This window comes from Kogia breviceps, chromosome 11 (genome assembly GCF_026419965.1).
Source record: "Kogia breviceps isolate mKogBre1 chromosome 11, mKogBre1 haplotype 1, whole genome shotgun sequence".
In the NCBI taxonomy this organism is placed as follows: Eukaryota; Metazoa; Chordata; class Mammalia; order Artiodactyla; family Physeteridae; genus Kogia; species Kogia breviceps.
This window is the reverse complement of record NC_081320.1, coordinates 84,092,994-84,118,303: the sequence shown is the minus strand read 5'-3', so window position 1 is coordinate 84,118,303 and position 25,310 is coordinate 84,092,994. Positions and strand designations below refer to the sequence as shown.

Genomic DNA, 25,310 nt, shown 5'->3' with positions numbered 1-25,310 from the left:
AAAACCCAGACGTGGTTGCTGCTCTCTTGATGCTAACAGTCAAGTAGAAAAGAGATGATCACAAAAAATAAGTAAAATTGCAAATGTAATGAGGGTTACAATGAGAAGGACACTGTTCTCCTATGAGAGGACATAATAGTAGAATTTTACCCAATTAGGGAGATCAGCAAAAGCAAGGATGAGTAGAATGAGCCAGACTTAAAAAGAGTAGTGACAATGAAATGAATACGTTTCTCCCCGGGTACCCTAAAGAGCGTTCTTTCCCTCACAAGGCATCCCCCAACTCTAAACCAATGGTAAAAATGAGCACAGTTGGCGCCAGAGGGTCCTGATGGGACTGGTAGGGTCAAAGGCAGCATTTCTTTTTTTTTTTTTTAATAAATTTATTTATTATTATTTTATTGTTGGCTGTGTTGGGTCTTCGTTGCTCTGCATGGGCTTTCTCTAGTTGCGGCGAGTGGGGGCTACTCTTCGTTGCAGTGCACGGGCTTCTCTTGTTGCAGAGCACGGGCTCTAGGTGCGCGGGCTTCAGTAGTTGTGGCTCGTGGGCTCAGCAGTTGTGGCTCACGGGCTCTAGAGCGCAGGCTCAGTAGTTGTGGTGCACGGGCTTAGCTGCTCCATGGTATGTGGGATCTTCCCGGACCAGGGCTCAAACCCGTGTTCCCTGTAATTGGCAGGCGGATTCTCAACCACTGCGCCACCGGGGAAGTCCCAAAGGTGTGTTTCCCTAGACTTCTTCCTTCAGAGCTCTCAAGCTTTTACTGAATCAAATTATCTGGGAACGAGGCCTGGGAATCTGCATTTGAAACGAACTGCCAGTGCTCCAGGTGAGCACTGCAGCATGAGAACTGCTCTCCAAGATGATGGGGGCTTTGGAGCCTTGGTGATAATCTCCAGTGGTAGCAAGAGAGGGCGCATTTGCCAAAGGTTAAGAGCACACCTGTGGGGACAGGCAGCAAGGGCAAGGGATCTGAGGTGGGGGAGGTCGGAATGAAGGGTAAGCAGTGGTGGGACAAGGTCAGAGGCAGTACAAGCATGCGAGAGGCAGTGTGATCCCTGGTAGCGGAATTATTTACTAAGTAAGAGGCAGCAGAGCATAGCAACTGAGAGCACAGGCTTCGGAGTCAGGCAGTCTTGGGTTTAATCCAAACTCTGATACTTATTAGCTGTGTGAGCTTGAACATTAACCTCTCTATGTCTTAGTCCTCTCATCTGTAAAGTAATAATAATACAAAATCTGCCTCATGAAATTTACTTTAGAGAGTGTTGGGAGGATTAAATAAGATAACTTGGTAGTCATTACCAACAAAGCACCTGTGACCCATCAGACACTTTTTTTTTTTTTAAGAAGATGTTGGGGGGGGGGTAGGAGTTTATTAATTAATTAATTTTTGCTGTGTTGAGTCTTCGTTTCTGTGCGAGGGCTTTCTCTAGTTGTGGCAAGCGGGGGCCACTCTTCATCGCGGTGCGCGGGCCTCTCTTGTTGCGCAGCACAGGTGCCAGATGCGCAGGCTCAGCGGTTGTGGCTCACGGGCCCTGTTGCTCCGCGGCATGTGGGATCCTCCCAGACCAGGGCTCGGACCCGTGTCCCCTGCATTAGCAGGCAGATTCTCAACCACTGCGCCACCAGGGAAGCCCCCATCAGATACTTTTCTAGGTCTTCTTTTGTTTGTTCTCAGAACAATCTTCCATAAAAGGTATTGCTGTAATCCGCACAACTTTATATTCCAGCCCTGACCTCTCCCTGGAGCTCTAGAATCAAGGATTTGATGCCTGTTCAACATCTCCCCTTGTTTGCCTAACAGGCATCTCAAACCCAACTGTTCAAAATAGAACTCTTGATTCTCCTCACCCTACTTCTTCACCTGCCACTCCCCCAGACTGGCCAGTTTAAATAAAAAGCATCCCCATTTACCCAGTCATCAAGCCAAAAGCTGAGTTGTCGCCTTAATTTCTCTCTTTTCCTCATGCTCCACATCTAATCTCTTAACAAGTCCTGCTGGCTCTACTTTCAAAATAGCTCCCCAGGGGCTGAGAATCCGCGTGCCGATGCAGGGGACACAGGTTCGTGCCCCGGTCCGGGAGGATCCCACATGCCGCGGAGCAACTAAGCCCGTGCGCCACAACTACTAAGTCTGTGCTCTAGAGCCTGCGTGCCACAAGCACTGAAGCCCGTGTACCTAGAGCCTGTGCTCTGCAGAGAAGCCACCGCAATGAGAAGCCCACGTACTGCAATGAGTAGTAGCCCCTGCTCGCCGTAATTAGAGAACGGCTGCCCGCAGCAACAAAGACCCAACGCAGTCAAAAATAAACAAACACATAAATAAACAAGACAGATCCCCAAACCAGCCACTCTCACCACCTCCACTGCTGCCATAATTTCTCATCTGAAATTTCTCACCCAGTGCCATTTGGTCTACTCCCAAAGCTTCTGGACTGGTCTCTCTTCCACTCTTGTCCTCTACAGTTGAGCCTCCACACTGTGGAGATTTTTTTAGCAGCAAATCAATTCGGAGGGGTGATGAAGATGTTCTAAAATCGGTTGTGGTAACGGCTGCACAACTCTGTGAATACACTAAAAACCACTAAGTGGTGGTACACTTTAAGTGGATGGGCTGTATAATACATGACTAATACCTCAACAATCTGCATAAAATATAAATCAACGATTCTGCAACTGCTCTACACGCTACTAGAACTGACCGAGAAAGTGAACAGATGGTGACTGACGGGAGTCAGTTTTCTCGGTGTTAAAGAGGGAAGTTACAGCTAACCAAGAGGGGACAGCGGGAGTGAGCCAGGTGCTGCTGCATGAGAACCTGATACTCCAGTATAACTCATGTCCTTTATTTCTCAGCCCTCAATGAAACAAGCAGGCAACATTATAAGATGCTACATGCTTCAAATAACTGAAGAAGAAAATCCCTTTCCTAGCAGAAGAAGAGCTGATAAGAGGCAAGCAGCGGCAAGATTTGGAGAAAAGGAAGAGGTTTCTGCATAAAGCCTGGCGAGTCCTTGCCCTCAGGGAGCTAAGAGTCTAGAAAGGCATGGAACAAACAGGTAATTACAACAGTGTGATATGTACAGGATGTTACAGAACACAGAAGATGAACACAATCTAGTTTTAGGATTTAGGGGAGGCTTCCTGGAGGGGCTGAAGCTAAGTTAAGAAGGCAGAATTAGATGACAAGGAGAGGGGAATAACAGGAAGAAGGATGGGAAGCACCAAGGCGGAAGCAGCATATGCAGAAACCTGCTTGGGGAACTGTGAGTGACTAAGTAATTCCGAGCGTAGATGCCAAGTAGAAAGAGTGGAATAGGTACCGCTGTAGAGGCTAGCAAGGGTCAGCTCAGAAATGAAGAATGTGGGCTTTATCCTGCAGAACTGCACTGCCACTAGCCACATGTGGCTGTTTAAATTCAAATTAATTGGGCTTCCCTGGTGGCGCAGTGGTTGAGAGTCCGCCTGTCGATGCAGGGGACGCGGGTTCGTGCCCCGCTCCGGGAAGATCCCACATGCCGCGGAGCGGCTGGGCCCGTGAGCCATGGCCGCTGAGCCTGCACGTCCGGAGCCTGTGCTCCGCAACAGGAGAGGCCACAACAGCGAGAGGCCCACGTACCACCGAAAAAAAAAAAAATCAAATTAATTCAAATTAAATAAAACTAAAACTTCACTGCGTTGCCCCAGTCACATTTCAAGTGTTCAATACCCACATATGGCTATTTGCTACCATACCAGTTAGCACAAAACATATCCATGCTCTTGGACAGCAATGCAGAAAGGAAGAGCCACGGGAGACTTTTATCCAGGAGAGTAACATATTCAGACTTGCATTTCAGAAAAATCCCTTTGGTTGCAAAGACAAGACTGGATTGGTGGGGAGTACACGGGAGGTTTCCTAATAAGATCCAGGAAAAGGTAAGACCTTTTACTACAGCATTGATTGTTTTAAATGTCTGCTCATTAAAATAAGTTGAAATATTTTAATAGTTTGATCTTAAAAGGAATAAAAAAAACGTAGGTTTAAGCCAGATCAGCACAGGAATCTGAGTGCTGCTATAGGAATTTCCATCATGTGCATAAGCTCATGGAGCATCCCATCATTAGAAAGCAGCACACTGCACCAAGTCAGCTGAGAGAGAGAGAGAGAGAGAGAGAGAGAGAGAGAGAGAGAGAGAGAGAGAGAGAGAGAGAGACCGAGAGAGAGAGAGGCTGTGTGTGTGTGTGTGTGTGCGTGTGTGTAAGTTCTACTGGTCATTTGTTGGATCTCAGGACTGGTCTGCCCTTTGCTAGCATGAAACCAAGGTAGCTGGAAGTATCTGGATGCCAAGAACTCATGCTATGGTCTGGTTCCCTGGTGTCGCACAGGCACCTCTAACTCAACATAACTAAAATCTTCCTCCTGTGTTTTAACCAAAGGTACCTAACTCAAGCCAGAAAGAGCACCCCAGCATCCAAAATCTACAGAGCCTGTCTTCACTCCCAGGATCCCTCAGGAATCTCAATCCAAGCATGACAACACTCAACTCACCATCTTTCTCTGCAAGCCTGTTCTTTCTTCCCCTCTGCTTTGCTGACAGTCCATAATAGACGTGATTGTTGCTCACATTTAGGACCTCAAGCCTCAGTCCAACGAGAGGAGGAAACTATTCAAATTAAGGTTTTGAAGTATGGAATTGGAAATAAGCTTTTAGTCCGTACTGACCTGAGTTAGAACTGCTGAAGGGTTTACCTTAAATGCCTGAATGGAAATGGAATTTAATCCCAACCCAAAAGCAGTTGAAAGTTGGCGGGCTGCCCAGGCCGTCAGACAAACTTTGGAAATCTGCCAACACCGAGACCCTGCAGTTCCATAAGATTATGTGTTAATTTTCAATTACTCTGCTTTTCTGTCTTTAAAAAAAAAAAAAAAAAAAGATTGGAGAAAAAAATAATTCCTGAGTTGCCTTGGAGAGGTTCTCACGAAGAATTCACACAAGGTAGTTGTTTCATGGCCACGCTGAAAACCTCATTAGCTCTTGCTTTTCAACCAAACTCTATTTTTCTCATTTCACAGAAAGAAAGACCATCAGTGGCCTGAGTCCACATATGAATAGTTTCTGCCACGGCCAAGTTCATTTTGCCTCTTTTCTCAGTTTCCCCACACCTCTGTTGTTTTCAGCCTGAAAAAGCGGCATGCTGTGGCTTTTGTCATTCCACTGTTTTCTGTAGATAACAAGATAAACTCTTTACCTTGGCACCCGGGCAAAAAGCCATTTTAACAACCCACCTCTTAACTTGGTCATGTTTCTACAGCTCAGAAATAGTACTTCTATTGTAGCATCTTCTGGTCTTTAAAAACTGCTTTTCCTTCTTGTGAAGTATGTATTAAAGTAAAAAAGTTCTGAAAAAATCTTGCCTTTACTTAAGATTCCTCACAATTGGTGGCTTACTCAGGGTCTGTGGCTCTCATATTCACCTGTTACCACCCAGAGGTGGTGTTATGTCCCAACACAATCACCTTCACAAACTGAACAGAATAGAAAGAATTATTTAACCTTTGAGAAAAATAAAAATGAGGTGGTGAAGGAAAAAAGGTCTCCTGAAACAAATCCATGCAAATGGAAGTGTGATGTAATATACTTACACGTGCAATTTTTTGTCAGAAACCACCTGAAAAAGAAGCTTATACCTGCATGTCTCCTCAGCATCTCTACCTTCTCCAGGGGCAGCACACCCTCCCGCTTTTTTGTGACCTGACCCCCAACCCATTCAACCATGTTATTCTAGGTAGGACCACTAAACAGAAAACCCCAGGGTGGGTAACATGATCCAAGATGGATCAAACGGAACTTTCACTGAAAGTTTTCAAATTGGATCCACATAGGGTAATAAGGTTACAAAGTGTGAACACACAGGTCTTTTGGCTTTGTTCCCTGCTGCGTGAGAAGGTAGTTACCTTAGGAAAGAGGGAGCAGATGTGTAGTGGACAGCAGAAAGGAGCACGGGCAGGGGGTGGGTTGGGGGGAAACACCTACATGAGTTAGAGTTCCCCTTGCTCTGTCATCCGGGAGGCCCAGCCACATACCCGCTGCTTTGCCCACAGTCTTGGTTACAAAAACAAAAAATCTTCTCGTTTTCCCTAAGCAAATTCACACTGAGCTTCTGTTACTTAACAGCCAAGAGTTCTGACCAAAATAGAAACTAATACTAGGAGTGGGGTGTAACACTGGAACTAGCTAAGTCAAGGTGAGGTGTCGATGGTAGCAAAACACTCCCTCCCAGGGAGGGAATACATCAATCTTCGCTATACGGCTATAGAGCAAAGCCACTGGTTAAACTGTAATCTCTGGGATCCTGGGACTTAGATCTTGCGCCCCTTCTGGCTGGAGTCCCAGGCACTTTGAGAGGAATAATAGGATGCAGTAGTGATCTCTTGAAGTCTTTAATAAGATATTGCAAGGGAAAGAGATGCACTGACTGGAAGCCAGTTGCCTCAGTCCACTAAGGTGAGATAATTAAGACAACTAGGGTTTTTATGGGGGTAGTATTATTCCAGAAACCACAAACATAAATCTCAACTCTGGCAGGGTGGGGTAGGGGTAGAGGTCCAGTTATGTAGGCAATCTGAGACTGAGACTGTAAGTGCTTCTTAAACAGACTATCAGCTGTCGTTCTGTATCCCTCCCTCGGAGCCTTCTAATTCCCGGGTGGGCTTTCCTCCGGGTTTCTCTGCTGGCTTAGGTTTTAATTCTCTCCAGTTAAATCAGTTACCACTCATCCATCTGCTTTGCTGCTTCCAAAATGTTGCTATTGTCTCCTTGTCCATTTTTCTCTGTTGTTGGTTTCTACTAAAGAAAATGTCTCCACTGTCACTTTCATGGTGTTTCAGGAGGAAACAGGCAAATGTGGCTTGATATACCGTGTTTTCTGTTACTTCCCTTTCCTCCCTTCTCTAAAATGCAATTATCCTATTTTCAGATCTCTACTTTTGTAGAGCTGTGAGTTGTAGAGATGTGTGAGTTCTTAAAACTTATAATTTGGTCCACGGTAGAACGGGTTAATGAATCACAAAAGATGTACCTAGACCTGATCCTGACAAATGGACATGACCTAGATATCGGGGACCCAGTGCTGTCTGCAGGAGGTGGATAAGACTCCTGGGAAAGGCAAGTGTGCATTTGCAGTCGTACTGCTGCATTGTCTGAGGAGGAAAGCTCTGGAAGTGGAAACGTGCATGGGAAGGGGTATGTGTGTGTGCATGTACACACTTGTGCACACATCTGTGTGCTTGGTGGCAAAACAGTGCTCCGCCAACAAAGTCTGTTATTTTTCTTTCCCAGGATCTCTCCTGTTCTTGACGGTAGAACCTTCTTTTGGGGAGATGCTCCTCCCTCTATTCTGATGATACAGGTCTAATGAGTGTGGTTTATCACACATACACAAGGATGGGCGGTAACGCCATCCAGGACAATAAGAATCCTTTCTTGGAGTTTTCTAATCCTAGGGAGGAAAAGCACAACCTCTTGAGTGACAAGGCTGTAGATGTGAGTGAAGCCATTGGCATCTTGAGAGGTGGCTGTGTAGGAGAAGGGAATGAAGACAGCACACTGAGGGCTTCCCTGGTGGCACAGTGGTTGAGAGTCCGCCTGCCGATGCAGGGGACATGGGTTCGTGCCCCGGTCTGGGAAGATCCCACATGCCGCGGAGCGGCTGGGCCCGTGAGCCATGGCCGCTGAGCCTGCGCGTCCGGAGCCTGCGCTCCGCAAAGGGAGAGGCCACAACAGTGAGAGGCCCGCGTACTGAAAAAAAAAAAAAAAAAAAAAAAAAAAAAAAAGACAGCACACTGAGAGAAGCCGAGAGATGGAGAAGCCACAGGTGGACATCCCGGTGGCAGTTCAGTTGCTTTGTGATCTATGGACACCTCTGCCCTTCCCTTCTGCTTTTGCCTTTGTCTGTGGGTTTGTGCCTTTTATTTTCTTCTTCTTCTTTTTTTTATTGTGGTAAGAACACATACGATCTACTCTCTTAACAAATTTTAAAGTGTATGTTAGAGTATTTTTAAGTATAAGCACAAGGTTGTACACCAGACCTTTGGAACTTTTTCATCGTGCTTAACTGCGTTTGTACTTTTAAAAGTTAGATTTTAATACCTGAAGTTAAAAGAATTAAAACCACTATACCAATCAAATGCACAAAGCCAAAAGTTTCACACTGGAGGTTTTTGTTGCTGCCAACCTTATATGAAATGCCCACAGAATTGTAAGCATTTATATGTGTATAAATAATTAAAGCCAAAGCTTTAGAAGACATTAAAAATATTAGCATCATTTTTCATATTGGTCTGAATATAAGGTATGACTTAAAACAGTACAATAGTACAGAGCATCATAACATAGTAACACTCTGAACCCTGGGGAAGAAGAGGGACAGAAGCAAAGCTTTGGAGGAAGTCAGATAGTGGAGGGACATTTTAAGTCTGTTTTAAAGTTTTGAAAGTTTGTTTGTTTTTATGTGTACTGTTCTGATTCTTTAACAGAAAGCAAATTTCCAGAAACTACTTCGTCTAAGACAAAGATGAAATTGCTTTTCAACTGTAGAAATGTCAATAAAAATATTACAGAGGGCAAATCCCTAGAGTGGAACCTTTCAGGAACATAATTTACAGTTTCTCACATGACTGCCTGCATCTTTGCCATTTATAAGGTTTTCTTCTGTACAAAGTAACCATTACATCTGAGATCATCTTTTATTTGGACTAATCAAGTATTGTTTTTCACCACTGGGGTTATCATTTTTTTTTTTTTTAAAATGTATTTATTTATTTGATTGCACCAGGTCTTAGTTGAGGCAGGTGGGCTCCTTAGTTGCAGCTTGCTGGCTCCTTAGCTGTGGCACGTGGGCTCCTTAGTTGCAGCAGGTGGGCTTCCTTAGTTGCGGCTTGCCGGCTCCTTAGCTGCAGCACATGGGCTCCTTAGTTGTGGCAGGTGGGCTCCCTTAGTTGTGGCTCCAGGGCTCTTTAGCTGTGACTTGCCAGCTCTTAGTTGTGGCAGGTGGGTTCCTTAGTTGCTGCTCACTGGTTCCTTAGTTGTGGCACACGGGCTCCTTAGTTATAGCATGCGAACCCTTAGTTGTGGCATGCCTGTGGGATCTAGTTCCCTGACCAGGGATGAACCTGGGCCCCCTGCATTGGGAGCCTGGAGTCTCATCCACTGGGCCACCAGGGAAGTCCCGGGTCACCACTAGTCTTAAATGCACAGCTTATCGAAAAGTTAGAAACTGGAGCTCTTAACTTTTCCTGCATTTTTATTAATGTGCACGTTCTTGTCTGATTCAGTGATTTATGTCTTATGCTGAGTTCTAAAGAAAACCTCTTATTTCTGTAGAGTAGCTTTGTGCCCCTTGTGAATTCTCTGCCCCAGCAGAGGAAGGATCTATGACTGGGATGACGTGCTGGGTTCCTGGCTTTCATCAGACTCTGGAGACAAAGGTCTGACGACATTCAGAGGAGAAAATAAAAACTGATCAGTCCTCGAGGAAGTAAATAGGATACTACCTGAAATTTATACCATTTAGAAACTGGGGCCATGAAGAGCCAAATCTATGAATTACACAATTCATGTCCGTATGTTCTATCATAATCTCATCCTGAAAATAAATGAAATCTCCTAAAATTCCAAGGACAATATTGTTAGGACAGGGGCATCATGTTCCCACGTAGCCTCTCCTCCAGCAACTACTCTTCTTGGTAAGTTACAGAGCTCCGCCTTGGTTTTGGTCTCCTAAGGGCTTTGGCTACGCTTGGTCTGCTGGTCAGCCCATGGAGAGTCTGTGACAACCACCTCTAGCATTGACTGAGCCTAGAAAGAGATGCTAGCTGAAATGCTGACTTTAAAATAAAATCTTAACCCAGACTATACTATATTATCTGAAACAGCTTTCAGAAATGGTAGATACTGTGTGACTGACAATTACAGCTGGCCACTGACTACTGAGCTGGAGCTTCATACAGCAACATCAAGCCTAAAGGTTAGTAGTCCTTCTAGAGAGGAGCTGTGATGACGACTGCTCCCAAGTCCCTTCTTTCAGTCTTCTCATGCAGCAAAACATCATCCAGAAATATGTACTCCCTCCAACAGCCTCTAGGAGCTACGTTCAGCTGTGGTCACTGAATGCATGGTGCCCTTGATCACCATGCACTTAGGGCCCTCAGGGACTCAGGTGACTCAAAGTGACAAAAGTAGTAAATGAAGAGAACCCAGGTGAAGTGAAACCCTAATAGATGGCATTGCTAAAACTAACATAAAACCTACAAGCTGACTTCTTTCAATAATCTACCTTGTCTTCCTAGTTTTGAAACAGAAACATTCCTGAGTTGATATTTAGATTCTAGGTCTGGGTCTGAATGCTATGGGTGTTTAACATAAAAAGTTAAGGCCAGCAAGGGTGGTTATAAAATCTAGGCAGGTGGGAGAGGTTTAACTGCTTTGTACTCTTTCATAAGCCTCTGTTCTTCCTTGAGAGGGCATTAGCCATAGATTATTCTCTCTTCCTCACCTGTTCTCTCATTACAGTTTACTTCCTAAATAATGACAACAGTATGTTACATTCTCACATAAACCCCACAACATACATACTATTATTCTCCTCATTCTACAGATAAATCAACAAAGATAAGAATCTTGTTCAAGGTCAGGTGACAGCCAGGATTCAAGTGCAGTCTGGCTCAGAAGTCTGTGCTCATACCACTCAATTCTGCCCCAAAGAAGCAGCTCGGCTATTGTCCTGCTAGTAGTGTCCCAACAAGGCTGCGGACAAGTACTCTCACCTGGTCAGGGTCTTGAGTCTCCCTGTGGATAACACTGTATTATCAAGTCACTCTCATTTGTTAAGTCCCTAAATCCTCTATTCCAGGGTGGAGGATTCCTATAGTTTACTCCTTTGCTTCTAAGGCTATTTCCCAAATCTGCTTGATGATAAGAATCACCTGGAATACTTGTTAAAAGTGTAGCTTCCCAGGATCTCAGGATCCACTGGGTCTGATGTGATCTCAGAAGTGTGTATGTTTAGCAAGTGACCCGGGTGATTCTTCTCATCACTCAAGTTTGGGAAATATTGCCTCAGGAGTTTTACCCAATGGAACAAACACAGTTGATCTTAAGTATTATATATTATATACATTAAGCCGAAGTATTATTAAGTAAATGACGTTTCTATAGCTAAATTGATCCAAAGCAATAGGTACATATAGTTTTCTTCAGGTTTGCAGTACAAAGTGCTTTGCTTCAGGAAGGACTTGGGGAGTGGGTTGGAATGTATTCATTCTTTTTTGTTTTTTTTTTTGAGTGATGACTGTTAGAAAGAATTCTTTAATGGTTGTGCCCTTCAGGGACTTTCTGCATTGCTCTGGTGATGGAACAGCTTAAATCAGACAGAAAGTAAACCATTTCATACAGATCTTTTAAGTCCTGCCTAAGAGAATTCTGGAGAAGAGTAAACTAAATAAAGAGGAAGAAGGAGTAGACTGTTCTAGTTCCTTGAAGGACCCTAAGGAAACTCCCTGTATAACTAAGAGAGGGACTCAGGCTTTTCGGCTTAAATGTTTATGAATTCTATGTAGAATGATTTAGAATATAAGGAATTAGCTCAATTTACAGAGTCAAATCAGGAAGCAGAAATGATCTTTGATGCTTCAAGAGCTCTAATGCAAAACTGTTGAAATTCATGCTCATCAAAATATTGTTTGATGTTAAAAAAAGAGACCTCAAACATGCCTAATCTGCTTTGACACTATATTCACTGCTTGTCACAAATGGAGAGCTTCCACCTCAGGCACCACTCCAAAGCAGCCTCCTTCAGTTGCTATATTTATAAGTTAGTAGGGAAAAAAAGGAAGATAAAAAGTCAGAAATAATATAAAAAGACAGTCAAAGGAGGGGAGGAAAGCCAGTCCTTTCTGCCCTGTGGAATGCTCTGCTTCCCAGGCCAGAGGCCAGTACCCAACTGTGAGCAGCAACTGCCGCACAAGCATCGCGTACCTCTTGGTGGGAGTGGGTGCCCCGGAGGACATGTGGCTCACCACGGTGTCATTCACATTCGTCAGAGGGCGAGGAGGACTGAAAAGAAAAGACATTGACATTATATTAATAATTACCAGTGAGACTAGGGGAAACAAATGAAAAAGTGATAAGGGCAAAGGACCAACTATCATTCCTGATAAGCACAGTGGGAGCCATAGGGAGTGGGGGTAGAAGTGGATACTTTCGACCTAAGTAAACTCAACAAGAAGGTCCTCTCGCACAAAGCCAAAGGACCCCAGAGCCATGTGCTACCCGGACAGGAGCAACGAACTGTACCCACACGGCTACAGGGATATAACTCCAGTGGCTCTCGTTTTACAGTGTTAGCACACAAGAATCTGCATTCTGCATTTCAGTTGTTTACAGGATCGCTAGGTGTGTGGCATCTGTGGTGTGTTACAAAGGTCAAAACGGCAAAACATGCATGTTTTTCCTGAGATTTGGTTAGAGCTCACTGTCTTCCTTCAGATTTAGTTTGTATACTTTTTACCGAAACAATTAAATTGTTAAATACTAAGTTCTTTTATTAATCCTTTACTAGAATCTTAACAATGAGTTCACACCTGTACTCTGGTTAGAAGGTTTTCTTTCATAAACTAATCCAAATTTAAATTTGAAGTAAGCATTTTTGATAACTTGTCTTTAGAGGCTGGTTTTCTGGACTCAAGGTCTCTTTTTTCCTCTTGTGAGAGTCCTGAATGAACAACTCCAAAATTATCAAAAAGAATCTGTGATTCTGCGTTTCAGCCATTCTTCAGCCCCTCTCCTTCCCCACCAGGTTCAGTTACAAAGGGCTTCTGTCTTGCACTTGGAACCACATGACTATTGCTAAATATTCCTCCTGGGAAATCTCTCACTTCCTCTCCTAAACTGAAAGAAGTACTTTTCAGAGAAATTTGTCCATCAAAAGCAGAAAAGTGAAAGAGAAAAGTCCTTCTCTCATATTTAAGTGTTTGGGAACTACCTCCTGGTTCCTCCTCATCTCTAAGAGCTGAGTTAACTATGAAATTGTTTTTTAGAGGTTATACTCAGCAAGTCCTGGTGAACGTTAAGGGACCAGGACCTTTATTGTTTTGGCAGGTTTCATAGTCCATTCAAACACAGGCTCAAGGGAAAATTTTCAGGCAGATCCAACGTACTTAGAGAAAAGTTTAAGAGGGATGGGTGGATGGATCGACCTCTACATCTATCTATCTCTACCCTCCTTTTTAAAAAAACCAACTTCACTTCCGGGTAGGGAAATTTAATCCTCTCCATTTAATGGAGAGGATCAAAGATGGGAAGTAATTTGCAGGGAATCAATTTAGGTCCTTGATTTTTAAGCCACAGCAGTATGCTTATTGTCACACATTCCTCCCTTTGTGTGACAAAGTAAGACATTCAGAATTGAAATATGCCTTTCTAGGCTAGAATTCAATTCCATGTTATTTATCTCACTACCTACTTTCCAGGCAGCTACCCAATTTTGCCTCCAAACTTTCAAGCCTAAAGGTAGTGCTGTGCTGAGATATAGTCAATTAATCAACTGTTTTAGGTTGATTAATAACAGAAGTGAACACAGAAACTAGCTTCATTTTAGCCCTAAATTTATATTTTTGCCTGATTCTTTTAAATTCATTGTCCAAAGGGAATAAGGAGACAATTCCTATGAAAGAAACAAATCCAGCATCATAACTTTTCATACAGAAGGCACCAGAAACATTCTGGTCCTGCAAACACAATGGCCTTTGCTTCTTTAATATACTATTATTATCACCCCATTTCCAAAACAAGATAAGGACATGTTCATGTTGATTTCAGAACTTATGTAGTTACCCAGTATATTTCAATATTGAAGATATTACTGCATTCAATTTCCTTTCTGTCATTCTCTGAGGAAAAATGACAATCGGAAAAAAAAGTTTTTTAATTCCCTAAGAGTGGATCCATGTGATAAAATCTCATGATTTGTAGCATTTTGTTTGGTCCGATGTCACAGAAGTCTTTAATAATTATCTCTATCTCTTGGTAGACATCATGATCAATTATTCTCTTACAGCACACATATCAAAGCCTCTTCTCTAATACTCAAAACCAGACAGTAATGATTACATTGTAAGTTGTAAACTAATCATAACTGCGCCCAAATTTCATACCATTTCTGAACTCCTAATGTTTTGTTAGGGAAATAGGTATGTGTTTATGGTCCAAGATGAAAGAGGCATCTGAAAACTTAAAGGGGGTCTTTCCTGTAGAATCTACCACTAGGCCCATAATTCACTGTGAAAGCCAACAGCTTAGATGTGGTCTTAGGAGATGTAATGCACCAAAAATGACTTCTGGCTTAAGAAAAAAAAAGAATGCTTCTAGGTGTGAAGCAGACATTAATGGTACCAGTTACAGAAACTTACAAAGCGGTAGAATTGACACAACTCACCACATCAGTTTTGCTGATCTTTAACATTCAAAACTTGCTGAATACCTTGAACATGTCACCAGATGTTCTATATCTTCCTTTGGTGAAGATCTCAGCAAGGTATTTTTAGACACTAATGAGTCCCATGATACCCAAGTGACCACCAACCATCACTTGGTACAGAGATTTGAGAGGTTCCTTTTGTTAATAAGACGGGCCAATTTTTTGGATGAGGAGATAGAAACAGATGAATGATCTAGACAGAAAGTAATTTGCTAGTTAGAAAAGGTAGGTATAAAAAGAAGACTTAGAATTTGTTAATTCTTTTTTAAAATATATTTAGAATTTGCTAATTTTTTTTTCTTTTGTTTTTGTTTTTTTTGGCGGTGCCACGAGGCTTGTGGGATCTTAGCTCCCTGACCAGGGATTGAACCTGAGCCACTGGCAGTGAAAAGCACCAAGTCCTAACCACTGGACCGCCAGGGAATTCCCAAGAGAATTTGTTAATTCTTAATCAAAAGGAAAGAGGCATGCCTCCTAGGTGCCTACTCATACAAGATAAGTAGGACTATCTTTATCTTAATAACCTAACTATATGTATGTAAACAAATCATCACAATTCAAAGTAATGAGAGCAGCAACACAAGTCTACACAAAGTGTTGTGGAGTCACAGATGAAGCGCTGTTACTCCTGCCTGGAAGAACAAGGGGTATAGTCAGGTGTAAGTCACATTGAGGAGAGAGTTTTCCAGATATAGAAAAAAGTTAAGGGCAACTTAGAAGAAATGGTATGGAAAAAGGCACAAAAATCCAAAAGTACATGGCATATTTGGGTATAACTTATTTGGCTAGACTCAAAGGCCTTGGGAGGGGAGTAGTTGAAAATGCATCCGGAAAGGGAGATGAGGGCCCGGATGTGAATGACACCTGTTCTATCACAAGCGAAGAAGTTTGCACTTTATACTGTAGGCAGTGGGGGACGCATTAGAACTTTTTAAGCCAAAGGATGATGTGACTATAGCAGGCTTTTGAAATGATGACTCCAGAAGCTTGTAAAATATTGGTCTTAATCCAGGTGTGCACTGGAATCATCTGGGAAGTTTTTTATATAATGAGATATCCAAGCTCTACCCTCAATTTAGTTAATCTGAATCTCTAGGGGCAAGAGGATTCTTTTTAATATAAACACGCCCATTTAAAAATCATTTATGTGCAAGAGGTTTGGAAGGAGGAGGGAATGGAAGCTGGGACTTCAATGAAGAGGTTATGGCAATTGTCCAGATCAGTGATTATGAGGGTGGACAGTGGTAGTTAATGGGGAACAGACAAAAGGGAAAACACTGTGGAGGTAACATGGATAAGATGTGGTGACAGATTAAGTACACACGGTTAGTGAATAAAGAATAACTGAGATTTTTACCTCGACTACTGGGTAGATAGTGATAACATATCCAAACTGGGGAACACAAGAGTAGGAAACAGGATTTGGTGTTGGACTGGTGGGAGTAAAGAGAATGAGCAGGAAAGTAAGGGTGAACTGCTTTCAGTTGTGAAGTCGCTGAATCTGAAGTGGCATTGGTAAGCACAGGTAAATGATATCTTACCTGTATCTTCCAAGCAGTTGGAAATAAGAGAATGGAACCCAGGTGAGATGTCAAGTTTGAAAATATTTGAGTGTCATCATTTAAATTGTAGCTGTTCATTTGAATACTCTGATCATTATAAAGATGCCTTTTAATTTACTTTTTTCAGGTGGAGCAAGCTAAGTTTGGGAAAATATCCAGTAATAGGGTGGCTTAGACGATAGGTAGAGAGCTTCTGGTTACTAGTTAGACAAAACTCCTATTAGAAGGGCAGAGTCAAGATGGCAGTGTGGGAAGACACCGAGTTAGAGTCTCCCCACAACTAGGGCGCCTGCCGGCTGCCGGTGGAAAACCGTGACGCCCAAGGAGACTGCAGAAACCCCCAAGTGAACCGGTAGGACTTTGGGGAACAGAGTAGGGAGGAGAAGTGGAGGCCAAACAGGATTGGCGCCCCTGAGGCCAGGGAGATCAGGAGAGGCAGGCGGGAGGGGCCCTCCGGGAGCGGAGGGCAATCACGCGGCCCACTGGGCCTGGGGGGACCTGCTGAGCTCCCAGGCCAGTGCCCTGCCCTCCAAGACCCACCCCCCACCCCCCGCCACCCCGGCCACATTGGTCCTGGGGACATAGGAGGGAGGCTGGGGAGATGAGAAGAGGCAGGCAGGAGGGGCCCTCCGAGAGGAGTGGGAGAGGAGCAGAGGACGACTGCTCCGCCCATGTGGGCCCAGGGAGCCTGCTAAGCTCCCAGGCTGGTCCCCTGCCCTCCAAAGCTCCCTCCAGGCCCCGTGAGTCCTGAAGGCATAAGAGGGACGAGGGACGCTGGGGAGATCAGGAGAGGCAGGAGGGAGGGGTCCTCTGGGAGGAGCGGGAGAGGAGTCGAGGGTGTTTGCCCCACCCACTAGGCCCGGGGAGCCTGCTGAGCTCCCAGGACAGTCCTCTGCCCTCCAAGGTCCCCCCACCCCCCACTGCATTGGTCCTGGGGGCATAGGAAGAAGGCCAAGGGGAGAACAGGAGAAGCAGGTGGGAGGGGCCCTTCAGGACAGGAAGAGCTGGAGAGGAGAGGAGGGCATTTGCCCCGCCTACTCAAGCCCAGGAAGCCTGCTGGGCTCCCAGGTGAGGTCCCCTGCCCTCTGAGACCAAGGTTGGGGGGCACACCTGGGCCCCTTCTGTTCCTTAAGCCTAAGCCCCACCCCCCATATCCCCTAGGACCTTTTCCAGCCCTGTGGGTTCTAAGCATAGGCCCCGCCTACCACCCAAGCCTCACCCTTGCTCAGGCCCCGCCCTCCACAGCCAAGGCCTTTTCCCCGTTTTTTGTTTTCTCTTTTCCCTCCTCCTCTTCTTTACTATTATGGTACTGTTGTACCTTCCAGTTGTTGATTCATCTATATTTTTATTTTTATTTCTAACATATCCGTTAGTTTCCTAGTCTAATTTTATTTTTTACTTTGTTATTGTTCTTTTTCCTTTTTTTGCCACCCCATGTGGCTTGCGGGATCTTGGTTCACGAGCTGGGGCTTGGGCCAAAGCTCCTGAGGTGGGAGCTCCATGTCGGAACCACTGGACTAACAGAGAACCTCAGACTCCAGGTAATATTCACCAGAGTGAGGTCTCAAGGATGTCCTCATTTCAGCACCAAGACCCAATTCTACTCAACAGCCTACAAACTCCAGTGTTGGAAGCCTCAGGCCAAACAACCAGTAAGACAGGAACACAATCCCACTCATAAAGGAAAAAAAAAAAAAAAGAAGAGATGGCAAAAAAATATGTCACATATGAAGGAGCAGGGTAAAAACCTATAAGATTAAATAAATGAAGAGGAAATAGGCAATATACTTGAAAAAGAATTCAGAGTAATGATAGTAAAGATGATCCAGAATCTTGGAAATACAATGGAGGCATGGATTGAGAAAATACAAGAAATGTTTAACAAAGATCTAGAAGAACTAAAGAACAAACAAACAGGGATGAACAACAAAATAACTGAAATGAAAAATACACTAGAAGGAATCAATAACAGAAAAACTGAGGCAGAAGAACGAATAAGTGAGCTGGAAGACAAAATGGTGGAAATAACTGCTGAGGAGCAGAATAAAGAAAAAAGAATGAAAAGTACTGAAGACAATCTTAAGACCTATGGGACAACACTAAATGCACCAACATTCAAATTACAGGGGTCCCAGAAGAAGAAGAGAAAAGGAAACGGTCTGAGAAAACATTTGAAGAGATTATGGTGGAAAACTTCCCTAACATGGGAAAGGAAATAGTCACCCAAGGCCAGGAAGCACAGAGACTCCCATACAGGATAAACCCTAGGAAAAACACACCAAGACACATATTAATCAAACTAACAAAAATTAAATTCAAAGAAAAAATATTAAAATCAGCTAGGGAAAAACAAAAAATAACATATAAAGGAATCCCCATAAGGTTATCAGCTGATTTTTCAGCAGAAACTCTGCAGGCCAGAAGGGAGTGGCAGGATATACTTAAAGTGATGAAAGACAAAAGGCTACAACCAAGATTTCTCTACCCAGCAAGGATCTCATTCAGATTCAATGGAGAAATCAAAAGCTTTTCAGACAAGCAAAAGCTAAGAGAATTCAGCACCACCAAACCAGCTTTACAACAAATGCTAAAGAAACTTCTCTAGGTGGGAAACACAAGAGAAGAAAAGACCCACAAAAACAAACCCAAAACAATTAAGAAAATGGTAATCGGAACATACATATCAATAATAACCTTGAATGTAAATGTATAAAATGCCCCAACGAAAGACATACACTGGCTGAATGGATACAAAAACAAGACCCATATATACGCCATCTACCAAGAGACCCACTACAGACCTTGCGACATATACAGACTGAAGGTGAAGGGATGGAAAAAGATATTCCATGCAAATGGAAATCAAAAGAAAGCTGGAGTAGCAATACTCGTATCCGATAAAATAGACTTTAAAATAAAGACTATCACAAGAGACAAAGAAGGATACTACATAATGATCGAAGGATCAACCCAAGAAGAAGATATAACAATTATAAATGTTTATGCACCCAACATAGGAGCACCTCAATACATAAGGCAAATGCTAACAACCATGAAAGAAGAAATTAACAGTAACACAATAATAGTAGGGGACTTTAACATGCCACTTACACCAATGGACAGATCTTCCAAACAGAAAATAAATAAGAAAACACAAGCTTTAAATGACTCAATAGACCAGATAGATTTAATTGATATTTATAGAACATTCCACCCAAAAGTGGCAGAATACACTTTCTTCTCAAGTGCACACGGAACATTTTCCAAGACAGATCACATCTTGGGTCACAAACCTAGCCTCGGAAAATTTAAGAAAATTGAAATCGTATCAAGTGTCTTTTCTGACCACAACACTATGAGATTGGAAATCAATTACAGGAAAAAAAAAAAAAGTAAAAAACACAAATACACGGAGGCTAAACAGTGTGCTACTAAATAAACAAGGGATCACTGAAGAAATCAAAGAAGAAATTTTAAAAATACATAGAAACAAATGACAATGGAAACACGACAACCCAAAACCTATGGGATGCAGCAAAAGCAGTTCTAAGAGGGAAGTTCATAGCAAGTCAATCTCACCTCAAGAAACTAGAAAAATCTCAAATAAACAATCTACCCCTACACTTAAAATAACTGGAGAAAGAAGAACAAAGAAAACCCAAAGTCAGTAGAAGGAAATAATAAAAATCAGAGCAGAAATAAATGAAACAGAAATGAAGAAAACAATAGCAAAGATCAGTAAAACTAAAAGCTGGTTCTTTGAGAAGATAAACAAAACAAACTGATAAACCCTTAGACTCATCAAGAAAAAAAGGGAGAGGATGCAAATCAATAAAATTAGAAATGAAAAAGGAGGAATCACAACGGACACTGAAGAAGTATAAAGGTTTATAAGGAACTACTAAAAACAACTATATGCCAATAAAATGGACAACCATGAAGAAATGGACAAAGTCTTGGAAAGGTACAATTTTCCAAGACTGAACCAGGAAGAATTAGAAAACATAAACAGACCTAACACAAGTAATGAAATTGAAACAGTAATTAAAAATCTTCCAACAAACAAAACTCCAGGACCAGATGGACTGACAGGCGAATTCTATCAAACATTTAGAGAAGAGCTAACACTGACCCTTCTCAAACTCTTCCAAAAAATTGCAGAGGGAGAAACCTCCCAAACTCATTCTACGAAGCCACCATCACCATGACACCAAAACCAGAAAAAGATATCACACACAAAAAAATTATAGACCAATATCACTGATGAACATGGATGCAAAAATCCTGAACAAAATACTAGCAAACAGAATCCAACAGCACATTAAAAGGATCATACACCATGATCAAGTGGGATTTATCTCGGGGATGCAAGGATTCTTCAATATATGCAAATCAATTAATGTGATGCACCATATTAACAAATTAAGGAATAAAAACTATATGATTCTCTCAACAGATGCAGAAAAAGCTTTTGACAAAATTCAACACCCATTTATGATAAAAACTCTCCAGAAAATGGGCATAGAAGGAACCCACCTCAACATAATAAAGGCCATATATGACAAACCCACAGTGAGCATCATACTCAATGGTGAAAAACTGAAAGCATTTCCACTAAGATCAGGAACAAGACAAGGATGTCCACTCTCACCACTCTTATGCAACATAGGTTTGGAAGTCCTAGCCATGGCAATCAGAGAAGAAAAAGAAATAAAAGGAATACAAATTGGAAAAGAAGTACAACTGTCACTGTTTGCGGATGACATGATAACTATACATAGAAAATCCTAAACATGTCACCAGAAAACTACTAGAACTAATCAATGAATTTGGTAAGGTTGCAGGATACAAAATTAATGCACAGAAATCTCTGGCACTCCTATACACCAACAATGAAAAATCAGAAAGAGAAATTAAGGAAACAATCCCATTTACCGTCGCAACAACAACAACAAAAATACCTAGGAATAAACCAGCCTAAGGAGGTGAAAGATTATACTCAGAAAATAAAATACTGATGAAAGAAATCAAAGATGACATAAACAGATGGAGAAATATACCATGTTCTTGGATTGGAAGAATCAATGTTGTGAAAATTACTATACTACCCAAAGCAATCTACAGATTCTATGCAATCCCTATCAAACTACCAATGGCATCCGTCCCAGAATTAGAACAAAAAATTTCACAATTCGTATGGAAACACAAAAGAGCCCGAAGAGCCAAAGCAATCTTGAGAAAGAAAAATGGAGTTGGAGGAATCAGGCTCCCTGACTTCAAACTATACCACAAAGCTACAGCAATAAAGATAGTATGGTACTGGCACAAAAACAGAAATACATATCAATGGTACAGGACAGAATGCCCAGAAATAAACCCTTGCACATATGGTCACCTAATTTACAACAAAGGAGGCAAGAACATTCAATGGAGAGAGGACAGCCTCTTCAGTAAGTGGTGCTGGGAAAACTGGACAGCTACATGTAAAAGAATGAAATCAGAACACCACCTAACACCATACACAAAAATAAACTCAAAATGGACTAAAGACCTAAATGTAAGACCAGACACTATAAAACTCTTAGAGGAAAACGTAGGAAGAACACTCTTTGACATACACCACAGTAAGGTCTTTTTAGACCCACCTCCTTGAGTAATGGAAATAAAAACAAAAATAAACAAATGGGGCTTAATTAAACTTAAAAGCTTTTGCACAGCAAAGGAAACCATAAACAAGACAAAAAGACAACCCTCAGAATGGAAGAAAATATCTGCAAATAAAACAACAGACAAAGGAATAATCTCCAAAATATACAAATAGCTCATGGAGCTCAATGTCAAAAAAACAAACAATCCAATTAAAAAATGGGCCGAAGACCTAAATAGACACTTCACCAAGGAAGACATACAGATGGCCAAGAGGCACATGAAAAGATGCTCAACATCACTAATTATCAGAGAAATGCAAATCAAAACTACAATGAGGTATCACCTCACACCAGTCAGAATGGCTATTATCAAAAAATCTACAAACAATAAATGCTGGAAAGGGTGTGGTGGAAAGGGAACCCTCCTGCACTATTGGTGGGAATGTAAATTGATACAACCACTATGGAAAACAGTATGGAGGCTTCCTAAAAAACTAAAAATAGAACTATCATATGACCCAGCAATCCCACTACTGGGCATATACCCTAAGAAAACCGTAATTCAAAATGAGTCATGTACCACAATGTTCACTGCAACACTATTTACAATAGCCAGGACATGGGGAGGCAACCTAAGTGTCCATCGACAGATGAATGGATAAAGAAGATGTGGCACATATATACAATATATACAATGGAATATTACTCAGCCATAAAAAGAAATGAAACTGAGTTATTTGTAGTAAGGTGGATGGACCTAGAGTCTGTCATACAGAGTGAAGTAAGTCAGGAAGAGAAAAACAAATAGCGTATTCTAACACATATATATGCAATCCCCCAAAAATGGTACTGATGAACCTAGAGGCAGGGCAGGAATAAAGATGTAGACAAAGAGAATAGACTTGAGGGCATGGTGTGGGGAGGCGGAAGCTGGGACGAAGTGAGAGTAGCACTGACATATATACACTACTGAATGTAAAATAGCTAGTGGGAAGCAGCAGCATAGCACAGGGAGATCAGTTCAGTGCTTCGCAATGACCTAGAGGGGTGGGATAGGGAGGATGGGAGGGAGGCTCAAGAGGGAGGGGATGTGGGGACATATATATGCATATGGCTGATTCACTTTGGTGTACAACAGAAACTAACACAGTATTGTGAAGCAATTATACTATAATAAAGATCTATTAAAAAAAACTCCTATTAGAAAGTAAAAATTTAGCTTACTGTACAAGTCATTTTCGCATTACTTTTCTTATGACCAGACCACTCCAATTCATTCTGGTGGATGCTCTGGAATGTAGACTAACTTGAAATTAGAATTACTACAGAATCTCTCTTAAGGTTATTAAAGCTCGGAAGAGATGAAGAATAACTGATCATGCCTTTAAAATCTTTCAGGACAAATTATATATAATTGTGTATTTCTTTCTTTCATTTATCAAATATTTGTTGTGTCTCTACAAAGTGGTAGGTACTGTGCCAGCTGCTGGGGATAAAAATTAAAAGGATGAAAACTGAAGTTTTATGAAGAATAAAAATTCAGAAAAATAATTATAATATAATTCAGTAAATATTTAATAAAAGAAAAACTGTGACATGCTATGGGGAAATATTGAGATCACCTCACCCCATAAAGAAAAAATATATTTCCAGTGTGTTAAAGAACTAAATGTAAATGTTTAATTGTACAACTCACAAGAAAACATATAAGTCTATGGATAGAGAGGAGTTTCTAAGCTCAAAAGCAATGGAAAAATTAGGAAGAAAGAGACAAATTAATTCAAATGATTTAAAAAATCAGAAAAGAAAGAAAAATACAAATTTGGGGAACTATTTCAACAAATGTGACAGAGCAAGAATTAACAGCCTTAACGTACAAGGGATTCATACAAATTTATAAGAAAACTATTAAGATTGCAATTAGAAAATGGTCAAACTGAAAATACACATTTAAAAAGAAGAAATACAAATAATTCAATCTGAAAATACTTTATGAAAAAGCAAAGAAATTTGTTAAAATTACAGACCATTTTCCCTTATAAAAAATAATAATGATATTTTTAAACTTTAAGGTAATCTTAAGGCTGGAGAGGGTTTTATGACACAGTCCGTTAACTGTCTATTAGGCAAGAAAGAGTGAAAATACAAAGTTAAGCAAAATTTCTAGAAAGCAATTTGACAATATGTCCATCAAAGATCTTTTAAAAAGTTCAAGTATTTTTGACTCACTAATTCCCTTTCTAGGGATATATTCCAAGGAATTAATCAGAAATGTAAAGATAATTTTACATTTTAAAATATTTAGGAAAACATTATTCACAATAGAATAATTCTGGAAGAAACCTAAAATATTCAAATATGAGGGAAAGGAAAAGTAAAGTACATCAATTAAATATAGCATATTATGCTGTCATTAAAATATAATGCTTACGGGCTTCCCTGGTGGCACAGTGGCTAAGAATCCGGCTGCCAATGCAAGGGACACGGGTTCGAGCCCCTGGTCCGGGAAGATCCCACATGCTGCGGAGCAACTAAGCCCGTGCGCCACAACTACTGAAGCCTACGCGCCTAGAACCTGCGCTCTGCAACAAGAAGAAGCCACCACAATGAGAAGCCTCCGCCCCACAACAAAGAGTAGCCCCCGCTCACTGCAACTCGAGAATGCCCGCATGTGGCAGCGAAGACCCAATGCAGCCAAAAATTAAATAAATGAATAAATAAATTTTTTTTTTTAAAAAGATAATGCTTACAAAGAGTTTTCTAATTAATGAGAAATAGCTTATCATGTAAGAAGTAAAAAGGGCAAGATAACTGTCATACTAGCTAACAATTACTGAATGTCTGATATATAGCTATTAGACACAGTGTTTAGGGCTTTAAATATATTATTTATTTTATCTTCACAACAACCCTATAAATTAAGATAAAATTATTTATACATACACACAGCATGATCTCACCTAAACAATATAATAAGTGTAAAGCAAAATATCTGAAGGAAATATGTCAAAATTTAAGAAAAGTGGAATTACGGGAATTATTTTTCTTGCTTATTTATACTTTCCCGTACTCCTCCAATTTTTCAAGTTTAATTTTTTCCGGATTTTCAGAGAAAAACATGCTTAATAGTTTAAAAAATATATATATATATAAAAAACAGAAAAAAATCCTTATTATATCACTGAGTCAAATTTTCTAAAGTGAGCCTGTACTGTTTCACTAAGAAAGCAAACTGAGAAGGAAAGTGTTTTACAAACTGAGAGAACTTTATTTTTTTTATTTTATTTTATTTTTTTTTTTTGCGGGCCTCTCACTGTTGTGGCCCCTCCCGTTGCGGAGCACAGGCTCCGGACGCGCAGGCTCAGCGGCCATGGCTCACGGGCCCAGCCGCTCAGCGGCATGTGGGATCTTCCCGGACCGGGGCACGAACCCGTGTCCCCTGCATCGGCAGGCGGATTCTCAACCACTGCGCCACCAGGGAAGCCCAAACTGAGAGAACTTTGAGACTATTAGTAGAAGAAAGACCTGTTAGATGTTTTGAGTAGGTCCAAAATTCCACAACCCCCCAGCATCCCTACCACC

At 41.6% G+C, this 25,310-nt stretch overlaps 1 protein-coding gene across 31 annotated transcripts in view; it reads right to left on the bottom strand.

The window, feature by feature from the left end:
* DTNB (dystrobrevin beta) overlaps positions 1-25,310 on the bottom strand; it is a 280,987-nt gene that overhangs the window by 80,705 nt on the left and 174,972 nt on the right. For 30 of the 31 annotated variants that reach the window (XR_010835611.1, XR_010835614.1, XR_010835612.1 and 27 more), the window contains exon 10: positions 12,019-12,096. Coding sequence is in view for 24 of the 31 variants with exons in the window: in XM_067007966.1 (XP_066864067.1) it covers positions 12,019-12,096 (78 nt within the window). In the remaining 7 variants the exon portion in view is untranslated. Of the gene's footprint in view, positions 1-8,716; positions 9,473-12,018; positions 12,097-25,310 lie in introns of those variants that run through there. The other variant, XM_067007974.1, reaches the window with a different exon arrangement.